The following is a 14,134-nucleotide window of genomic DNA, read 5'->3' as shown; positions in this document are numbered from 1 at the left end:
GCTCAAACGAATCGCAACAAGTTAATACACTCAAAGCCTTACAGGCACTTATAGGCATGATGTGCATAACGCGGTCATCCAGCTTGCGCGGGTTAGGCTCAGAACTGCGATTCAAGTTCGCACATAGTGGCTAAAGCGAATCGCAACAAGTTAATACACACAAAGCCTTACAGGCACTTCTAGGCATGATGTGCATAACGCGGTCATCCAGCTTGCGCGGGTTAGGCTCAGAACTGCGATTCAAGTTTGCACGTAGCGGCTCAAACGAATCGCAACAAGTTAATACACACAACACCTTAAAGGCACTTTTAGGCATGATGTGCAAAACGGGGTCATCCAGCTTGCGCGGGTTAGGCTCAGAACTGCGATTCAAGTTCGCACATAGTGGCTAAAGCGAATCGCAGCAAGTTAATACACACAAAGCCTTACAGGCACTTCTAGGCATGATGTGCATAACGCGGTCATCCAGCTTGCGCGGGTTAGGCTCAGAACTGCGATTCAAGTTTGCACGTAGCGGCTCAAACGAATCGCAACAAGTTAATCAACACAACGCTTTAAAGGCACTTTTAGGCATGATGTGCAAAACGTGGTCATCCAGCTTGCGCGGGTTAGGCTGAGAAATGCGATTCAAGTTCGCACATAGTGGCTAAAGCGAATCGCAACAAGTTAATACACACAAAGCCTTACAGGCACTTCTAGGCATTATGTGCAAAACGCGGTCATCCAGCTTGCGCGGGTTAGGCTCAGAACTGCGATTCAAGTTTGCACGTAGCGGCTCAAACGAATCGCAACAAGTTAATAAACACAACGCTTTAAAGGCACTTTTATTCATGATGTGCAAAACGTGGTTATCCAGCTTGCGCGGGTTAGGCTCAGAACTGCGATTCAAGTTTGCACGTAGCGGCTAAAGCGAATCGCAACAAATAATTAGTAATAATTGTTTATCTAGCCAATGTGGTTGGTTTTACAGTGTGGTAATAATTAGTAATTATATTTTCGCAACTGTAAATAATTAGTAATAATAGTTTACCTAGCCATTGTGGTTGGTTTTGCAGAGTGTGGAAGTAATTGGTAATTATATTTACGCAAATGTAAATAATTAGTATTAAAAGTTTACCTAGCCATTGTGGTTGGTTTTACAGTGTGGTAATAATTAGTAATTATATTTACGCAACTGTAAATAATTAGTAATAATTGTTTACCTAGCCAATATTGAGTAATTAGTGCAATAACCAGGACATAGCATATAAATAATTATTTACTTATTTATTTCCTTTTTAATTAGTAACTGCTCATTGATTGACATATGGACATATAAGCTATGCATTTGCACATACTGTGGTGTTGCTCTGTGATTGGTCGACACCTCCACGACGTCTTCCCTTCGCGACCAATAAGTGCTGTGGCAAAAATGTGACACTTTTGCTAACGACAACTATGAGGCAATAAAGGCTTTTGCCTTAATAGCAGTAGGTATCTGCAATAAAGCATTGCTTGCAAATGTACAAAACATTTCTGGAAAACACTGTTTTAACAGCTTGATATCAGTTGCCAGTTGTAATTTGTAACCCTGACATTATACTATTTTTTGTAATGCGGCAGAGCATTCTGGGCTTGCTGTACCTCTGCCACGGGTCTACCCGGTACTGCACTACTTCCGGGACTAGCTAAGCGACTCACGGTTTTTGGGGGAGGACAATCACAACTCAAAGATGAGGCCAACTAACTTTTTTCTTTCGAGCTCACTGCTATCCATGTGCCTAACACAGCAATCCTCTCAATGCCTGTCTTATTGCATTGTTGGGCGCCTCGTGCATGCAGTGACACCTTGGGTTACTTTTTCCGCATGTCATTGCATGTGAGTCCATTATTTGAGGCAATAAAGAATGGTTTGATTAAGAATCCCCTTCAAGGGATGTGTCGAGATTTGGTAAACCATAGCTCAAGTGCTACAAACAAAAAACGGTGGACCGACGCTGTTTCTGCAACAACCGATAAGTGGTACCACTTGGGCATACATTTTTGATGGGATCGAACTGCAGTTCCTTGTCAATTTATCGCTTCTCGGCCTTTTGGCTAAGATCAAAGTGTAGTGTAGTAGTACCCCTGGACCCCCTGCTGTTCCTGGACCCCCTGCTGACCCTGGACCCCTGGACTCATGGACCATCCGGACCTGCTGTTCTTGGAACCCCTGCTGTCCCTGGATTCCCGGTTGCTGTGAGAGCTTGGTGAGAGCTCTCTTTTTTTTACTAGTTCATTTAGTGTTTCCTATCCCCATTGTTGGCTTGTTTATGTAGTATCTGGCAGTGTTTTTTGTCCTTCAAGTGTTCTTTTTTCTTAATTTGCTAGTTTTTTTTTTTGTCCTTCTAGTTTTCCTTTTTGTTTTTGCTTGTTCTTTAACCTCTCCGTTCTGTTTGTGCTCACATTCTTTGCAATCGGTTTATTCATGTAGTGCTTTCTGCCCTTAAACTTTTTTTTTCTTTTTACGTCTTTGCTAGTTTTTTTTTTTTTTTTTACTTTTTTGTTTGTGTTCAAATTCTTTGCCATCCTTGTTGGTTTGTTCATGTAGTATCTGCCGCTGTTTCTCGCCGGTTGTGCCTTTAATTATTATTATTTTATTACTTTTTGTTGCATTGCCACCAGTTTTTTTTTTTTCTTTTTTTTTTGAGAGCTTAGTGCGAATTCTTTGCATGTGTGCCCTTTTATTTTAGTTGAGGTGCTGATTTATTGGGTTCCTGCAATGTGATTTCATTGACAAGAGCCGTTTTCCAGTCAAGTGTGGTGTTTCCCATGTTTCGCTCCCGTTAAACTTTTTTTTTTTTTTTTTTTTTGAGCTTGGTGAGGGCTCTTTGCCGCGTTTGCCTGGTAATTGAGTGACGATTTTTATTAGTTGCTGCGTTGCTCTTTTTCACTTGTATTGTGTTGAGGGTGATTTGTGTGTGGTGTTTACTGGTGTTTCTCTCCTGTTCAGCTCCATCTTTTGTTTTGCTTTGCTACGAGCTTGGTGAGGGCTCTCATATTGTTTTTTTTTTTTTTTTTTTGGTGTTGAGCATTCTCTCTCTTTTTTTTTTTTTTCTGTGCGCACTTTGGTTTTTCAGTCTCATTATTAGTGTATGTTAGTTGTTCTTTCTGGATAGTCTTTTTCCCCGTGGGAGCTGCAGCGCTGACCTCTTCTGCGGAAGGAAATCCATTATCGCAGTATGTCGCGCGGATACACCCCGCCATTTCTTCCAGACGACCGCCGCTGCTAGAAGTGATGTCATCGCCTCCGACAAGCAGCGCCTTCACCGCCAGCAGAAGCCGCATCCCAGTCCGATCGCCGTCTACCAGTCCAAGCCCGGCCAACAATGAAGAACCGCCACAGCCCGGATCGCAACCTCGCCGTGATGGGAACAGCCTTACGCTGTTCTTTCCGCTGGCGAGGACGTTCCGATGTACGGAAGAGGGATGCGCTACCGCGTACTCCCCGGTATTGTGGACGTCCAGGCGGCAGTCCCTGACTCGGCATCTTGAAAGTGAGCATGGGGTGCGCATAAGCCAGGTCACGCATTTTTGCACTCTCTGCCACAGAGAGGTCGGTCCTCGGCCAAAAGCGCATCCCTGTCTTACTGGAGAGAAGCTCGAGGTGGCCAGCACTGACTTGCACAGCCACAAGTGCGGTGATTGCCAGCTCTCTTTTCCATCGAAAAGAGGGCTGGAAAATCATCACATGTGGCACCGCAAACAGACTGCCATGCAGGGATTACCGCCTCGTCCCGTGCCACCGTTAGCGGCGACGAGAAGACTAAGAAGGACACCATCCCGGGACGCCAGACCACCGGATCTAGAGCCCCCACAAGAAGAGGACATCAGCCAAGACGCAAGGACACCACCAGCAACGCCTCAACAAGACACCAATGTGGAGGAAGCGGGCCAGGAAGAGCCACGAACGCTAACCCCCATCTCTCCTCCTCCAGAGAGCAGCACCACGAGAGCAGCAACACCAGCACTAATTTTTCCCACCTCCCCATCCCAGCAGGATGACCAGGGAATTCCCGTGCCTGCCAGCAGCACACCCAACAGCAGCAGGGAGATGGAGAATTCACAAGATTCTCCTTCCTTGCAGGTAGGCGACGGACAACAGGCTCACCTGTCAACAATCAGCGAGGAAAGCAATACATCGCAGCTTCAAGACGACGACGGCGGCGGGCACCATGACGCAACTGCCACCCAGGGAGCACTAACTGATTCTCTTTCTGATGAACTGGAGTGCGAGGGCATACTCGTCGACCACACCAGGCGCCTCCGGTGTTTGCTGCGTGAGCCTGCATCTGCTGAGGGTTGGGATGGTTTTCTTTCCATCTTGGAGGAGGCCATCACCGAGGTTGGAAAGGCGGTAAAGCTGCCGAAGGCTCCGGCCGGAGGTAAGCCGCGCCGTCCGACCAACCCCGACAACGCTCAGCAGATCCAGTCTCTTTACCGCAGGAATCGCCGCCGAGCAGTACGCCTGATTGTGGACGGCGAGTCGCCTATGTGCACGGTTCCTTTACAGGATCTCGAGGACCACTTCACTGCAACGTGGGGCCCCAAGGAGGTGGACACCAGCCTTCTTCTCAACAAGGCCAAGAGCAGCGACCTCACGGAATTCCCTCTAGACAAGTTCACCGAAGAGGAGGTCCTGACGAAGCTGAGGAAATGTGAGAACACCGCGCCCGGCAACGACCGAATCACCTACCAGCACTGGAAGACGACAGACCCTGAAGCAGCCTTCCTGACAGCAGCATTCAACGCCTGCCTCAAGTTCAAGAGAGTGCCCCCAGCATGGAAGGAGTCCCGGACCATCCTCATCCACAAGAAGGGACCTGTGGAGGACGTCACGAACTGGCGCCCCATCGCACTCGGGTCGACGATTTCAAAGCTGTATGCTGGGTGTCTCGCCACTCGGCTGCAGCGATGGATCGCTGAACACGAGCTGCTCTCTCGTTGTCAAAAGGGGTTCCTGCCGCACGATGGTGTGTTTGAGCACAACTTCGTGCTGCAGGAGCGCCTTGACGCAGCGAGGGGTGGCGGTGGGGAGCTGTGCGTGGCGTTCCTTGACTTCAGCAACGCCTTTGGATCTGTCGCCCACAATGCCCTCATCGACGCACTACGTGGAGCAGGCGCCGGCAGCGACTTCTGTTCGATCGTCGCTGACCTCTACAGGGACAACACCACCACCATCGTAGGACAAGAAGGGTCAACACGGCCGATCGCTATTTCTGCAGGGATTCGACAGGGATGCCCACTGAGCGGGCTCTTGTTTAATTTTGTCATTGACCCTGTTTTGCGTGCTGTGCAGGGAGGCGAGAGGCAGCACAACATCCTGGCCTACGCCGATGACCTCACCCCCCTGGCCAATGACCCGGAGATGCTTCAAGCCCGCATTAATACTGTTGAATCCCTTTCTTCTAGGCTGGGATTACAGCTTAACCCAGCGAAGTGCCGCACTCTTCATCTGAGCGGCAAAACACCGGTTGGTACAAGACTGACCCCTTTCTTTATTGCAGGAGCTGAGATCCCAATTATCCAGGATTTTGAAAGCCAGACGTTCCTGGGCCGCCCTGTAGGGTTCAACGTCTTCCCGGACAGAGCTACTGTGGACCAGGCCATCAACACCGGCCGCCGCCTGCTTAGCTCAATGCTCGCCCCTTGGCAGAGATTGGACGCTGTGAAAACATTTGTATATCCAGCGCTCAATTTCTCCATGCGGTGCGGTGTGTTGGGCAAGTCAGAGTGGGCACGCCTCGACGATGCACTGCGGCCACTAATCAAAAAATCCCTTTATCTTCCAGGAACCGCAGCCAATGAATACCTCTACGGCAGTGCAGCATCGGGCTCGGTCGGCATCCCCCTCGCAGCGGAGCTGAGCGACATCTGCCGCATTGACAATGCATTTAAGCTCCTCTCCTCTCTTGATCTAGAGGTGCGAGATCTAGCGCTGCATGCCGTTACTGCCATCACGACGAAGAGACTACGCCGACCAGCCACGGATGAGGACATCGCTGCCTACCTGACAGGGGAGACGGAGGGAGACTTCCGAGCTAGGGCAACGCAGCTTCAGTCTGTATGGACGGAGGCTCGCAAAGCTTCCCGGCGCCTGGCGGTCACGTGGGAGATGCAAGAGGGGGGCCCCAGCATCACTCGCGCCGACGTGACCGTCACGCAGAAGCAGCGCACGAAAGTGGTGAGGACACTTCGGAGCATCGCTATGCGCGCACGAGATCACAATCTCCACGAAAAGCCTAACCAGGGGAAAGTGATGGAGTGCGTAGCAGCCGACCGTAGCAGTTCCCACTTCATGAGGACGGGGCGCTTCACTCGCTTCTGCGATTGGCGCTTCGTGCACCGTGCGAGGCTGAACCTGCTGCCCCTCAACGGAGCCAGGCCGTGGGATGTCGCTGCTGACCAGCGGTGTCGGAGATGCGGGCAAGACAAGGAATCCCTCCCGCATGTTCTCTGCCACTGCATGCGCCAGAGCGTCGCCTACACCAGCCGACACAACAGGATCGTCGACCGGCTGAAGACAGCCGCTGAGAAGCGATTCACCGTCACCCATGAGAACCGGCCCGTGGGTGACACGAACCTCCGCCCAGATCTTGTTCTGGCGCGCGGGGAAACAGCGATTGTCATCGATGTCACATGTCCCTTTGACAATCGCAAAACCGCCTTCGATGCTGCACGGGAGAGTAAGATCGCCAAGTACGAACCCGTTCGCCAATACCTGCTCCGGAAATTCCAGCGGGTCAGCATCGAGGCAGTCGTTGTTGGGGCCCTGGGCTCCTGGGACCCCAACAATGACAAAGTGATGAGGCGCCTCTGTAGCAAACGCTACATGCGTCTCTTCAAGAAGCTGGCGGTGAGCGATACCATCGCAGCTTCTCGTGAAGTCTATGCTAAACACGTAGCTGCAAATTGAAGGGCTCGCACTTCGGTGGACTTCAGCAGCTCGAGTTAGAAAGACTTCCTACACGCACAACAATACACTCACCCCACACCAGGAATAAAACTTTACAGATGAGATTTCCCCTAAAAAGGAATGAACAACAACAGTAGGTGTCTGCAATAAAACTGCTAGGAAATGTACAAAACATTTCTGAAAAACACTCTGTTCTTAACAGCTTAATATCGCTTCTCGGCCTTTTGGCTAAGATCAAAGTGTAGTAGTATCCTGGACCCCTGGACCCCCTGCTGTTCCTGGACCCCCTGCTGACCCTGGACCCCTGGACTCATGGACCATCCGGACCTGCTGTTCTTGGAACCCCTGCTGTCCCTGGATTCCCGGTTGCTGTGAGAGCTTGGTGAGAGCTCTCTTTTTTTTACTAGTTCATTTAGTGTTTCCTATCCCCATTGTTGGCTTGTTTATGTAGTATCTGGCAGTGTTTTTTGTCCTTCAAGTGTTCTTTTTTCTTAATTTGCTAGTTTTTTTGTTTTTTTTTTTTGTCCTTCTAGTTTTCCTTTTTTTTTTGCTTGTTCTTTAACCTCTCCGTTCTGTTTGTGCTCACATTCTTTGCAATCGGTTTATTCATGTAGTGCTTTCTGCCCTTAAACTTTTTTTTTTCTTTTTACGTCTTTGCTAGTTTTTTTTTTTTTTTACTTTTTTGTTTGTGTTCAAATTCTTTGCCATCCTTGTTGGTTTGTTCATGTAGTATCTGCCGCTGTTTCTCGCCGGTTGTGCCTTTAATTATTATTATTTATTACTTTTTGTTGCATTGCCACCAGTTTTTTTTTTTTCTTTTTTTTTTTGAGAGCTTAGTGCGAATTCTTTGCATGTGTGCCCTTTTATTTTAGTTGAGGTGCTGATTTATTGGGTTCCTGCAATGTGATTTCATTGACAAGAGCCGTTTTCCAGTCAAGTGTGGTGTTTCCCATGTTTCGCTCCCGTTAAACTGTTTTTTTTTTTTTTTTTTTTGAGCTTGGTGAGGGCTCTTTGCCGCGTTTGCCTGGTAATTGAGTGACGATTTTTATTAGTTGCTGCGTTGCTCTTTTTCACTTGTATTGTGTTGAGGGTGATTTGTGTGTGGTGTTTACTGGTGTTTCTCTCCTGTTCAGCTCCATCTTTTGTTTTGCTTTGCTACGAGCTTGGTGAGGGCTCTCATATTGTTTTTTTTTTTTTTTGGTGTTGAGCATTCTCTCTTTTTTTTTTTTTTTTTTTTTTTCTGTGCGCACTTTGGTTTTTCAGTCTCATTATTAGTGTATGTTAGTTGTTCTTTCTGGATAGTCTTTTTCCCCGTTGGAGCTGCAGCGCTGACCTCTTCTGCGGAAGGAAATCCATTATCGCAGTATGTCGCGCGGATACACCCCGCCATTTCTTCCAGACGACCGCCGCTGCTAGAAGTGATGTCATCGCCTCCGACAAGCAGCGCCTTCACCGCCAGCAGAAGCCGCATCCCAGTCCGATCGCCGTCTACCAGTCCAAGCCCGGCCAACAATGAAGAACCGCCACAGCCCGGATCGCAACCTCGCCGTGATGGGAACAGCCTTACGCTGTTCTTTCCGCTGGCGAGGACGTTCCGATGTACGGAAGAGGGATGCGCTACCGCGTACTCCCCGGTATTGTGGACGTCCAGGCGGCAGTCCCTGACTCGGCATCTTGAAAGTGAGCATGGGGTGCGCATAAGCCAGGTCACGCATTTTTGCACTCTCTGCCACAGAGAGGTCGGTCCTCGGCCAAAAGCGCATCCCTGTCTTACTGGAGAGAAGCTCGAGGTGGCCAGCAATGACTTGCACAGCCACAAGTGCGGTGATTGCCAGCTCTCTTTTCCATCGAAAAGAGGGCTGGAAAATCATCACATGTGGCACCGCAAACAGACTGCCATGCAGGGATTACCGCCTCGTCCCGTGCCACCGTTAGCGGCGACGAGAAGACTAAGAAGGACACCATCCCGGGACGCCAGACCACCGGATCTAGAGCCCCCACAAGAAGAGGACATCAGCCAAGACGCAAGGACACCACCAGCAACGCCTCAACAAGACACCAATGTGGAGGAAGCGGGCCAGGAAGAGCCACGAACGCTAACCCCCATCTCTCCTCCTCCAGAGAGCAGCACCACGAGAGCAGCAACACCAGCACTAATTTTTCCCACCTCCCCATCCCAGCAGGATGACCAAGGAATTCCCGTGCCTGCCAGCAGCACACCCAACAGCAGCAGGGAGATGGAGAATTCACAAGATTCTCCTTCCTTGCAGGTAGGCGACGGACAACAGGCTCACCTGTCAACAATCAGCGAGGAAAGCAATACATCGCAGCTTCAAGACGACGACGGCGGCGGGCACCATGACGCAACTGCCACCCAGGGAGCACTAACTGATTCTCTTTCTGATGAACTGGAGTGCGAGGGCATACTCGTCGACCACACCAGGCGCCTCCGGTGTTTGCTGCGTGAGCCTGCGTCTGCTGAGGGTTGGGATGGTTTTCTTTCCATCTTGGAGGAGGCCATCACCGAGGTTGGAAAGGCGGTAAAGCTGCCGAAGGCTCCGGCCGGAGGTAAGCCGCGCCGTCCGACCAACCCCGACAACGCTCAGCAGATCCAGTCTCTTTACCGCAGGAATCGCCGCCGAGCAGTACGCCTGATTGTGGACGGCGAGTCGCCTATGTGCACGGTTCCTTTACAGGATCTCGAGGACCACTTCACTGCAACGTGGGGCCCCAAGGAGGTGGACACCAGCCTTCTTCTCAACAAGGCCAAGAGCAGCGACCTCACGGAATTCCCTCTAGACAAGTTCACCGAAGAGGAGGTCCTGACGAAGCTGAGGAAATGTGAGAACACCGCGCCCGGCAACGACCGAATCACCTACCAGCACTGGAAGACGACAGACCCTGAAGCAGCCTTCCTGACAGCAGCATTCAACGCCTGCCTCAAGTTCAAGAGAGTGCCCCCAGCATGGAAGGAGTCCCGGACCATCCTCATCCACAAGAAGGGACCTGTGGAGGACGTCACGAACTGGCGCCCCATCGCACTCGGGTCGACGATTTCAAAGCTGTATGCTGGGTGTCTCGCCACTCGGCTGCAGCGATGGATCGCTGAACACGAGCTGCTCTCTCGTTGTCAAAAGGGGTTCCTGCCGCACGATGGTGTGTTTGAGCACAACTTCGTGCTGCAGGAGCGCCTCGACGCAGCGAGGGGTGGCGGTGGGGAGCTGTGCGTGGCGTTCCTTGACTTCAGCAACGCCTTTGGATCTGTCGCCCACAATGCCCTCATCGACGCACTATGTGGAGCAGGCGCCGGCAGCGACTTCTGTTCGATCGTCGCTGACCTCTACAGGGACAACACCACCACCATCGTAGGACAAGAAGGGTCAACACGGCCGATCGCTATTTCTGCAGGGATTCGACAGGGATGCCCACTGAGCGGGCTCTTGTTTAATTTTGTCATTGACCCTGTTTTGCGTGCTGTGCAGGGAGGCGAGAGGCAGCACAACATCCTGGCCTACGCCGATGACCTCACCCCCCTGGCCAATGACCCGGAGATGCTTCAAGCCCGCATTAATACTGTTGAATCCCTTTCTTCTAGGCTGGGATTACAGCTTAACCCAGCGAAGTGCCGCACTCTTCATCTGAGCGGCAAAACACCGGTTGGTACAAGACTGACCCCTTTCTTTATTGCAGGAGCTGAGATCCCAATTATCCAGGATTTTGAAAGCCAGACGTTCCTGGGCCGCCCTGTAGGGTTCAACGTCTTCCCGGACAGAGCTACTGTGGACCAGGCCATCAACACCGGCCGCCGCCTGCTTAGCTCAATGCTCGCCCCTTGGCAGAGATTGGACGCTGTGAAAACATTTGTATATCCAGCGCTGAATTTCTCCATGCGGTGCGGTGTGTTGGGCAAGTCAGAGTGGGCACGCCTCGACGATGCACTGCGGCCACTAATCAAAAAATCCCTTTATCTTCCAGGAACCGCAGCCAATGAATACCTCTACGGCAGTGCAGCATCGGGCTCGGTCGGCATCCCCCTCGCAGCGGAGCTGAGCGACATCTGCCGCATTGACAATGCATTTAAGCTCCTCTCCTCTCTTGATCTAGAGGTGCGAGATCTAGCGCTGCATGCCGTTACTGCCATCACGACGAAGAGACTACGCCGACCAGCCACGGATGAGGACATCGCTGCCTACCTGACAGGGGAGACGGAGGGAGACTTCCGAGCTAGGGCAACGCAGCTTCAGTCTGTATGGACGGAGGCTCGCAAAGCTTCCCGGCGCCTGGCGGTCACGTGGGAGATGCAAGAGGGGGGCCCCAGCATCACTCGCGCCGACGTGACCGTCACGCAGAAGCAGCGCACGAAAGTGGTGAGGACACTTCGGAGCATCGCTATGCGCGCACGAGATCACAATCTCCACGAAAAGCCTAACCAGGGGAAAGTGATGGAGTGCGTAGCAGCCGACCGTAGCAGTTCCCACTTCATGAGGACGGGGCGCTTCACTCGCTTCTGCGATTGGCGCTTCGTGCACCGTGCGAGGCTGAACCTGCTGCCCCTCAACGGAGCCAGGCCGTGGGATGTCGCTGCTGACCAGCGGTGTCGGAGATGCGGGCAAGACAAGGAATCCCTCCCGCATGTTCTCTGCCACTGCATGCGCCAGAGCGTCGCCTACACCAGCCGACACAACAGGATCGTCGACCGGCTGAAGACAGCCGCTGAGAAGCGATTCACCGTCACCCATGAGAACCGGCCCGTGGGTGACACGAACCTCCGCCCAGATCTTGTTCTGGCGCGCGGGGAAACAGCGATTGTCATCGATGTCACATGTCCCTTTGACAATCGCAAAACCGCCTTCGATGCTGCACGGGAGAGTAAGATCGCCAAGTACGAACCCGTTCGCCAATACCTGCTCCGGAAATTCCAGCGGGTCAGCATCGAGGCAGTCGTTGTTGGGGCCCTGGGCTCCTGGGACCCCAACAATGACAAAGTGATGAGGCGCCTCTGTAGCAAACGCTACATGCGTCTCTTCAAGAAGCTGGCGGTGAGCGATACCATCGCAGCTTCTCGTGAAGTCTATGCTAAACACGTAGCTGCAAATTGAAGGGCTCGCACTTCGGTGGACTTCAGCAGCTCGAGTTAGAAAGACTTCCTACACGCACAACAATACACTCACCCCACACCAGGAATAAAACTTTACAGATGAGATTTCCCCTAAAAAGGAATGAACAACAACAGTAGGTGTCTGCAATAAAACTGCTAGGAAATGTACAAAACATTTCTGAAAAACACTCTGTTCTTAACAGCTTAATATCTGTTACGGGTTCTAATTGTACCCATGATATTAAACTGATTTTTGTAGCGCGGCGGAGTGTTCGGGGCTTGCTCCAACTCCGCCACGGGTCGACCCGGTACTGCACTACTTCCGGGACCGGCCCAGCATCTCCCCCTTTTGGGGGGAGAAGGCACAATTGAAAAAAAACAGAAAAACTGCTTTGTTTTGTTCTAGAAATTTTTGGACTTTTTTTTTCCGCCTTTTTTTTCCGACTTTTTTTTCCGACTTTTTTTTCCGACTTTTACTGTTATGTGGTTGGTTTTACAGAGTGTAGTAATTATTTACGCAACTGTAAATAATTATTAATAATTGTTTATGTAGCCAATGTGGTTGGTTTTACAGAGTGTGGTAATAATTAGTAAGTATACTATGCAACTATAAATAATTAGTAATAAAAGTTTACCTAGCCATTGTGGTTGGTTTTACAGTGTGGTAATAATTAGTAATTATATTTACGCAACTGTAAATAATTAGTAATAATAGTTTACCTAGCAATTGTGGTTGGTTTTACAGAGTGTGGTTATAATTAGTAATTATATTCACGCAACTGTCAATAATTAGTAATAGTTATTTACGCAACTGTAAATAATTATTAATAATTGTTTATGTAGCCAATGTGGTTGGTTTTACAGAGTGTGGTAATAATTAGTAAGTATACTATGCAACTATAAATAATTAGTAATAAAAGTTTACCTAGCCATTGTGGTTGGTTTTACAGTGTGGTAATAATTAGTAATTATATTTACGCAACTGTAAATAATTAGTAATAATAGTTTACCTAGCAATTGTGGTTGGTTTTACAGAGTGTGGTTATAATTAGTAATTATAGTCACGCAACTGTCAATAATTAGTAATAGTTATTTACGCAACTGTAAATAATTATTAATAATTGTTTATGTAGCCAATGTGGTTGGTTTTACAGAGTGTGGTAATAATTAGTAAGTATACTATGCAACTATAAATAATTAGTAATAATTGTTTATCTAGCCAATGTGGTTGGTTTTACAGTGTGGTAATAATTAGTAATTATATTTTCGCAACTGTAAATAATTAGTAATAATAGTTTACCTAGCCATTGTGGTTGGTTTTGCAGAGTGTGGAAGTAATTGGTAATTATATTTACGCAAATGTAAATAATTAGTATTAAAAGTTTACCTAGCCATTGTGGTTGGTTTTACAGTGTGGTAATAATTAGTAATTATATTTACGCAACTGTAAATAATTAGTAATAATTGTTTACCTAGCCAATATTGAGTAATTAGTGCAATAACCAGGACATAGCATATAAATAATTATTTACTTATTTATTTCCTTTTTAATTAGTAACTGCTCATTGATTGACATATGGACATATAAGCTATGCATTTGCACATACTGTGGTGTTGCTCTGTGATTGGTCGACACCTCCACGACGTCTTCCCTTCGCGACCAATAAGTGCTGTGGCAAAAATGTGACACTTTTGCTAATGACAACTATGAGGCAATAAAGGCTTTTGCCTTAATAGCAGTAGGTATCTGCAATAAAGCATTGCTTGCAAATGTACAAAACATTTCTGGAAAACACTGTTTTAACAGCTTGATATCAGTTGCCAGTTGTAATTTGTAACCCTGACATTATACTATTTTTTGTAATGCGGCAGAGCATTCTGGGCTTGCTGTACCTCTGCCACGGGTCTACCCGGTACTGCACTACTTCCGGGACTAGCTAAGCGACTCACGGTTTTTGGGGGAGGACAATCACAACTCAAAGATGAGGCCAACTAACTTTTTTCTTTCGAGCTCACTGCTATCCATGTGCCTAACACAGCAATCCTCTCAATGCCTGTCTTATTGCATTGTTGGGCGCCTCGTGCATGCAGTGACACCTTGG

General features: G+C 49.2%; 1 protein-coding gene and 3 pseudogenes across 1 annotated transcript in view; all 4 read left to right on the top strand.

Annotated features, from left to right (window-relative positions):
• Positions 1–1,506: 1,506 nt before the first annotated feature.
• LOC146171456 (U2 spliceosomal RNA) lies at positions 1,507–1,677 on the top strand (annotated as a pseudogene).
• Positions 1,678–3,733: 2,056 nt separating this feature from the next.
• The window catches only part of LOC146171446 (uncharacterized), a 33,830-nt gene continuing 23,429 nt past the window's right edge, over positions 3,734–14,134 (top strand). Inside the window, exons 1-3 of the mRNA XM_084586552.1 lie at positions 3,734–3,898; positions 4,019–4,105; positions 9,118–9,204. Of these exons, the coding sequence (XP_084442678.1) occupies positions 3,734–3,898; positions 4,019–4,105; positions 9,118–9,204 (339 nt within the window). The remainder of the gene's footprint in view (positions 3,899–4,018; positions 4,106–9,117; positions 9,205–14,134) is intronic.
• On the top strand, positions 12,202–12,374 carry LOC146171455 (U2 spliceosomal RNA; annotated as a pseudogene).
• LOC146171454 (U2 spliceosomal RNA) lies at positions 13,809–13,979 on the top strand (annotated as a pseudogene).

This window comes from Amblyomma maculatum, unplaced genomic scaffold (assembly GCF_055883805.1).
Source record: "Amblyomma maculatum isolate TAMU_Amacu unplaced genomic scaffold, ASM5588380v1 scaffold_23, whole genome shotgun sequence".
In the NCBI taxonomy this organism is placed as follows: Eukaryota; Metazoa; Arthropoda; class Arachnida; order Ixodida; family Ixodidae; genus Amblyomma; species Amblyomma maculatum.
This window is presented reverse-complemented; position numbering and strand designations above follow the sequence as displayed.